General features: G+C 34.5%; 1 protein-coding gene across 1 annotated transcript; it reads right to left on the minus strand.

Annotated features, from left to right (window-relative positions):
- Positions 1–336: 336 nt before the first annotated feature.
- On the minus strand, positions 337–5,421 carry LOC127157311 (uromodulin-like). The gene is made up of 7 exons (XM_051100542.1): positions 5,048–5,421; positions 4,757–4,941; positions 2,796–2,953; positions 1,547–1,792; positions 1,183–1,345; positions 816–918; positions 337–682 (listed from the first exon to the last, which is right to left on the minus strand). Exons 1-7 carry the CDS (start codon positions 5,217–5,219, stop codon positions 579–581), a joined length of 1,131 nt encoding a protein of 376 aa, XP_050956499.1. The 5' UTR covers positions 5,220–5,421; the 3' UTR covers positions 337–578.
- Positions 5,422–6,194: the final 773 nt, after the last annotated feature.

Consider the following 6,194-nt stretch of genomic DNA (forward strand, 5'->3'; position numbering starts at 1 on the left):
TCAGACCTTTCCAACAATAATCTATTTTGTCAAGACTATAAAAAGTTTACGAAAGAATACATCCAGAATGTATTTTTTGCATTCCACTGCACTGTTTCTACATTTTTTCTATGTAAATAAAATGACTGTGTATCATTAATACCACTTGTTTCTGTGACAATATATCGCAAAACAAAAAGTAATTATTGTGACAGCCCTAAAAAGTAAACCTTTAAAAGTACCCGCTGTTAGCCTTTCATAGAAGCACCTCCTTAAACTGCTACACAAATGTGTTCATTGCATAAAGCTTAACTGAACTGCAAAAAACAGACTTTTAATGTTTTTGCATGACTTTAATTAACATGAATCTGACTTTGCTATTGTTCCACATCATCTCAAGTAAAATAAAATGAATATAGCAGTATGCAACAAGTAATAAAACAGATTAAACAACAGTTCACTTATTATGCCACAGTTATAACTGCTCTTAAGTAAAGAAACATTTAGAAACCCACAACCAGCACATCAGTGCAAACTTTATTATAAAGGCATTAGGTTAAATGCATATTAAATGTTACCAGTTTACTTGCAAAAATATATTAAAAAAGGATCAAGACACTCATCAGGAAAACAAAAAGCACCATCAGAGAAGCACAAAGAGAAGAAGCCTTGGATACCTTCACTTTGTCTTTGACCCACTTATCTGTGAACAGGGAATACAATGAAATGCAATTTTAACTTAACATAACATTTCATTAACTTAAAATAAAATGTTATTATTAATTTACTAATGAATAATAATAATAATAATAATAAAAAATTAATTAAATGCTCACCTGTGTTTCCTTTAGACAACATCAGAGGACCCATGGATATGGAAGAACTGTCATGGAATTCCAGAAACCTGCGCTTTCTCCAGTGCAGTACAGAGTTACAGTCCTACAGAAGATGAAGACAAAATTCAGCTTTGTAAGTCCCTGTTGAATAATACTAAATTAAATGAAACATAAAAGAGAGCACAACGTCTCCAGAAGTGAACAGCAAAAACAACTATTGTAGCATTTCTGACACTAAACCTTATCACTGTGGGTGATGGTGATATTTCCCTGCTGGTATGTAGATAATTGTTAGATCAACAGGTGTTTTTCAGTGGCAGAACCTTAAACCACTACATTCACATTCTTTGTAATCGTCACATCTCACCAGTGAGCAATGATTGCTTGACAGAAGGCAAAGGTGAACAGCACAGTGCAGGTAAAGCTTAGTGGAGTTTGCAGTAAAGATAAACATCCTAAAGGAGAAACGGCTAGATGTCGAGATGCCGTTCTGCACCAGCTCCACTGTGTCGTCATTTGTATTGGGACACCTGAGAATATCAATAATGACAATCAGCAAATCAAATTATTTAATAAAAGACATTGTATAACAAAGTCACCTTGTGTTTCAGTAATAAAATACTGAAAGACAAGGTATCCCTAAATGGAATGTGTTTTATTTTATTAATCAATCTATGTGCAGAACAAAAGGCATAAGATTATTTTGGCATAGAAAATAAGCATTTCTTTACTCTTGAAAAATGAGATCCCAGCGGAGACTGTAATCGGGATCATTCACAGGTGTAGCCCAACACGTGTCCATCACCAAGGCAATCTGGCGGCTGTCAACACCCTCGACGCGAACTTCCACATGCATCTTCTGGTTGAGCTCTGCATCCACACTACCAGTGAAGGGCTGGGTAAACTCATCATCCTGATATGGAATCATCCGAACCCGATAACTGCCTTCACCTGCTGGAAGGCTCTTGTGCACAATGCTGTTAAAATGATGGATAGATCTGTGTTAGAATTATCCTGTTTTATTATTTATGTTTCTGCTTAAAAAATTTGTTCACACACACACACAATCATTATTCACTAGCTCTATCCTCCTAAGACCTGGGTAAATAATTTATAAAAACAAAAATAAAAAGTATTTTTTCATGTCATTACATTTTTTTTTTACAAAAACTAAAAAGACATGAATGAACATGCATAAGCAAAAACAACTGATTTTATTTTATTTATTTAGTTTTAATCACCATTACATTTTTAGTTTTCAGGATTTTTTTTTTTACGAAACTTTGTATAAAGATGAGTCTCAACTATGTTATAACAAAATTATTTTATATACCATTTTTCTTTGGCCATAAATGGTTTTACTCATTATACAATGTATCTATCAGTGTTGGTGGTAATGCATTACCAGTAACGTGAGTTGCGTAATCAGATTACTTTTTTCAAGTAACTGAAAAAAGTATTTACTAGATTTTCAAGAAAATATCTGAGTTACTTTTTCAAATTTACGCCAGTTCATAATAATATATAATATTTTATAGGAATACTGGAATATAATTTCTTTCCCTATTCATTTGTTGTGTCTCCCAAAATGCGTAATAAACACACATTTAGTTCCTGTGTCCTCATATGAGGACATGTATGAAATCAACATCCGGTTTCATAACGGAAACCAATAACATTTTCCTGAGATTATCACTTGTGACACACAGTTTAAAAATTAGTCAGATTTAAATGATAATTACAAATGTTATCATATTTAAGAGTGTCACTAAATTAATATTAGACATTGTTGAAGACCAAAGAGAGGGAGTGGTCATGGAGAAACATCCAAACATTTAGTATCTCTAAAAAGCCCTGAATGTGCTCTGTACCATACATCCAGACTTAAAACTTTGGCATGTAGTGTCAGAGAAATTAATTAAACATAATGGGGTCTCAGGAGGCTATGGTAGTACATCTTAAATTCGGATTGACTCGCACCTCTCCAGTGGGTTGATTTCCATATTCATGGAAAGTGTTTGTGTTTGGGGGTAAGCACAGCTGAAAGAAAGCTTCAGAACCTTCTCTCTGCTGATGAGACCGTCTGACCTCGGTGTTCCCAGAATGAAGTTATCATAGATGAAGTGGGTTCCATTGGCCTGTGGACAAAGAAAATTATCTTTTTGTAATTCAGCCTAATTGAATTTGATATGAGAGTAATATTAGTAACTATATCACCCATCATTTGCATCTATCAATTATTTGTAAATTACCCTTAAATGCATACCTCAGGTCTTTAGCGACCCGGGACATTATTTACTACCCTCTCCCTCCTTCATTTTTCTAATTTTGACATCAGTTTTCTTAGTATTAGTATCTTAGTAACTATTCATTATAAACAATAAAACAAGAAAAAAAAAAAAAAGAAAGAATGTCTGTTTTCTGATTACTTTTTGCAAAAAGTGTATAAGGGTCACTAGAGACCTGAGGTGTGTATCAGTCTAAGTATACAATATGTGAATATCTGATGGCTAAATACATGCAGTTCACCTTTGTTCCTCGAGGTGGCACTGTTTGACAGACAATAATGACATGATGTTTCACTCTAATTATCGCAGACAGCAAAAATTGAATTGGTTTGATTTGCTATAGACCAATTATCTGTTTGTAAACATTCGGGATGTGCGCGCAGCATGGTTGCAGAAAATCCGGGAGAGATCGCCTTTACGGCTAGAGAATTATAAGGATAGGGCCAAAATACTAGGATTTAAAAAGAGTATAGATTATATTGATTAGATGTCATTTTCAAAATGTTATTCGCATATTACAAGAGCTTGTCACCCAACGATAAGCACTGTTCTTCAACGAAATTGACGTTAGATAGTGGGATAGTCTTACAGATCCCAAACAGGGATGACGTTTTTTTTTCATGGGCGGTTCAGGTGGCAGTCTATGGAGCCATGGAATAAAATAATAAAAAAAAAGGTACATTTTATATTTTAAAATTCTGACTTTATTTTCGCAATTCCGAGATTATACCCCACAACTCTAGACAAAAAAATAACTCGTCATTCTTTCTTTTCCCTCGGCTCGGAGTTTATATCCCACACTTTTGGCTTTTTTCCCTCGGAATTAACAAGCTCGCTAGTTTTGTTAAATCGAGTTACAAAGTCCGAATTAGGAGATATAAACTTACATTTGTGAGAAAAAAAAAAAGAATTGTGAGATAAAATAAATAAATGTTATGTAAAAATGTTAATAGTAATAGGTTTAAATAATATTTCATGCTGTAATTGTAGGGCTAATACAGTACATCCCCTATGAACAGCACATGTGAATATTATGTAGACCTATTGTTTAAATCAAATTTTTGCTTTAATAGCAGTTTTCATCTATAGTATGTCCGTTTAAACGTCTGCGTTTAGCTTCAAATCTATGACTACAGTATTGTATAAAAATTATTGGCATTCCGATTTTGACATTTGACAAGGGCTCCGAGCTCGGGAATTGCCCGAACCCAGAGAGAACTTAACCCCGATACGTGTAGTGAGAACTCGGAGTGAGGAGATGGGGTGGTGGTGGGATGCTGATAAACCGTCGAACGGATAGAGGTGAGTCAGCTGTATTTAAACCTATAGCGTTGATTGACTTGAGTGAGCTCCTCTTGTGATAATTAGGCCAGGCTAGGCGCTCCTCCCGAACCTTGTTAATAAAACATTATTTAAAAAGGAAATTAAATAACTGTAACTGTTCTTAAAATATCAAGTTGTTTTTTTTTTTTTAGAGTTTTTTGCTTTTGCATAAGTTAGAGATCCATCCGTGCTGGATATATAGGTCCGAGTCACTAAAAACCTGAATATAATGATTGGCGAAACAGTCATACGGGTTAAGTTACAGATGATTTACTTTTTAGTTTGGATGATTTACTTAGTTTGGAAAGATTATACATAAATGAATCTTACCACAAGGTTTGTACCACAGATGTGCTCATCGTTGTCAAAATGAAATTCCACTCTGCCGTTCCTCACTGTTCCTTTGCAGCTGGGATCATTGAGATGTAAGATGTCAGCTGAAAAACCAGCCTCAAAGAGCTGACAGCGAGACACAGACATGGAGCCAGAGCTGCTTTCACAGGTCTCTGAGAAATCTGAAAGAAAACATTTTAAAAAATCAATTCTTAAAAAAAAAAAAAAAAAAAAAAAAAAAAAAAAGTGATTAAAAGGCCAAGAAAAATGTGGTTAAACAATACCAACCAAAAGATTCAGAATTTGGTCTGTAATGGTTCGTGTTACATAAACAGCCATAAACACCATTTTTTTCCCCACAGTGTTCATCCTCAGAGCAGCTGAGCTCAGAACAGGGCCCTGTCACACCTAAGAGAAGCAGAGACAAGTGAAAGGCAACACAAAAAAAACTTTGAGTCATGTGAGTTTTTCTAGTGAATTATATAGTGAAATAAATTCATCAGTTTTAATGTTCCACATTATCCATCGCCCTGACCATTAGCCCTTAAGTGATTGAAGTAGCATTACTAAAATATACTCCATTGTGTCACCATTTGAATTTTCAGCTGTTCTCCTCCAGCCACTGTCTGTCACATGCTTTGATTTATGATGGGCAGTGTGCGACTGTGTTCCTACGTACTATATATGCATATAACATGCTGTATCTATGTTGTTTATGTGATTAAAGTAATTGCAAAGTTAAAATACACCTTTACGTTTAATCATTTAAACAGACCTTTGAGGTTTCAGCAAAAAATATCGTGCCAGTAAATGTGTTTTAATGTGAAACACTGAACACCTCACTTATATGATTTTTCTCATCCATAGTCAGGACTTGGCATTCTGAGATTCCTCTTCGGATCAGCCTGTCATTTGTCTTGATGAAATTACTTATGTTAATGATATCAGTGTGCTCCCTGACCAGTTCTCGTCCAGAACAGAATCATACTGCCAATCCAAACTGTATGCTAATTGTCATGCTTCATCTTTTATGTTAGAGGTCTTTACAAAAATGACTTTTGCTATGAATTGACTGCTCACATGTGTAATAGTGGAATGAGGAGAAATATGGTGAGAGTTCATGTAATTAAAATGGACAGCGTAGGGGAAAGTTACTTTTAAATGTAATCCATTACATTATTGAGTTACTCCCTTAAAAAAAAAATAATTACGTTACTTAGTTTCTTTTTATGGAAAGTAATACGGTACTTTACTTTTGCGTTTTTTTTTAAATCTGGGCAGGACTTGCTTGTTTGTTTTTAATATAAAAAGTTCTGTTTTTGGCAAATGTAAAAGCCTTTTCACACCAAAAGCCTAAGGCTTTGAGAAAATTACATACATGTTCACAGCTGCAGCCAATCACAAATGGTATAAATACGAGGCCCTTCCCACTATT

The sequence above is a fragment of the Labeo rohita genome, unplaced genomic scaffold (genome assembly GCF_022985175.1).
Source record: "Labeo rohita strain BAU-BD-2019 unplaced genomic scaffold, IGBB_LRoh.1.0 scaffold_1034, whole genome shotgun sequence".
Taxonomy (NCBI): domain Eukaryota; kingdom Metazoa; phylum Chordata; class Actinopteri; order Cypriniformes; family Cyprinidae; genus Labeo; species Labeo rohita.

Excerpts from the sequence above, each read along its gene's own strand:
- LOC127157311 (XM_051100542.1), bottom strand. The coding sequence starts at position 5,219 with ATGACTCAAAGTTTTTTTTGTGTTGCCTTTCACTTGTCTCTGCTTCTC. Across the intron at positions 2,954-4,756 it reads TCTGTGGTACAAACCTTGTG|GCCAATGGAACCCACTTCAT; the intron begins GTAAGATTCATT and ends CTTTGTCCACAG. Across the intron at positions 1,793-2,795 it reads GAAATCAACCCACTGGAGAG|CATTGTGCACAAGAGCCTTC; the intron begins GTGCGAGTCAAT and ends TCATTTTAACAG.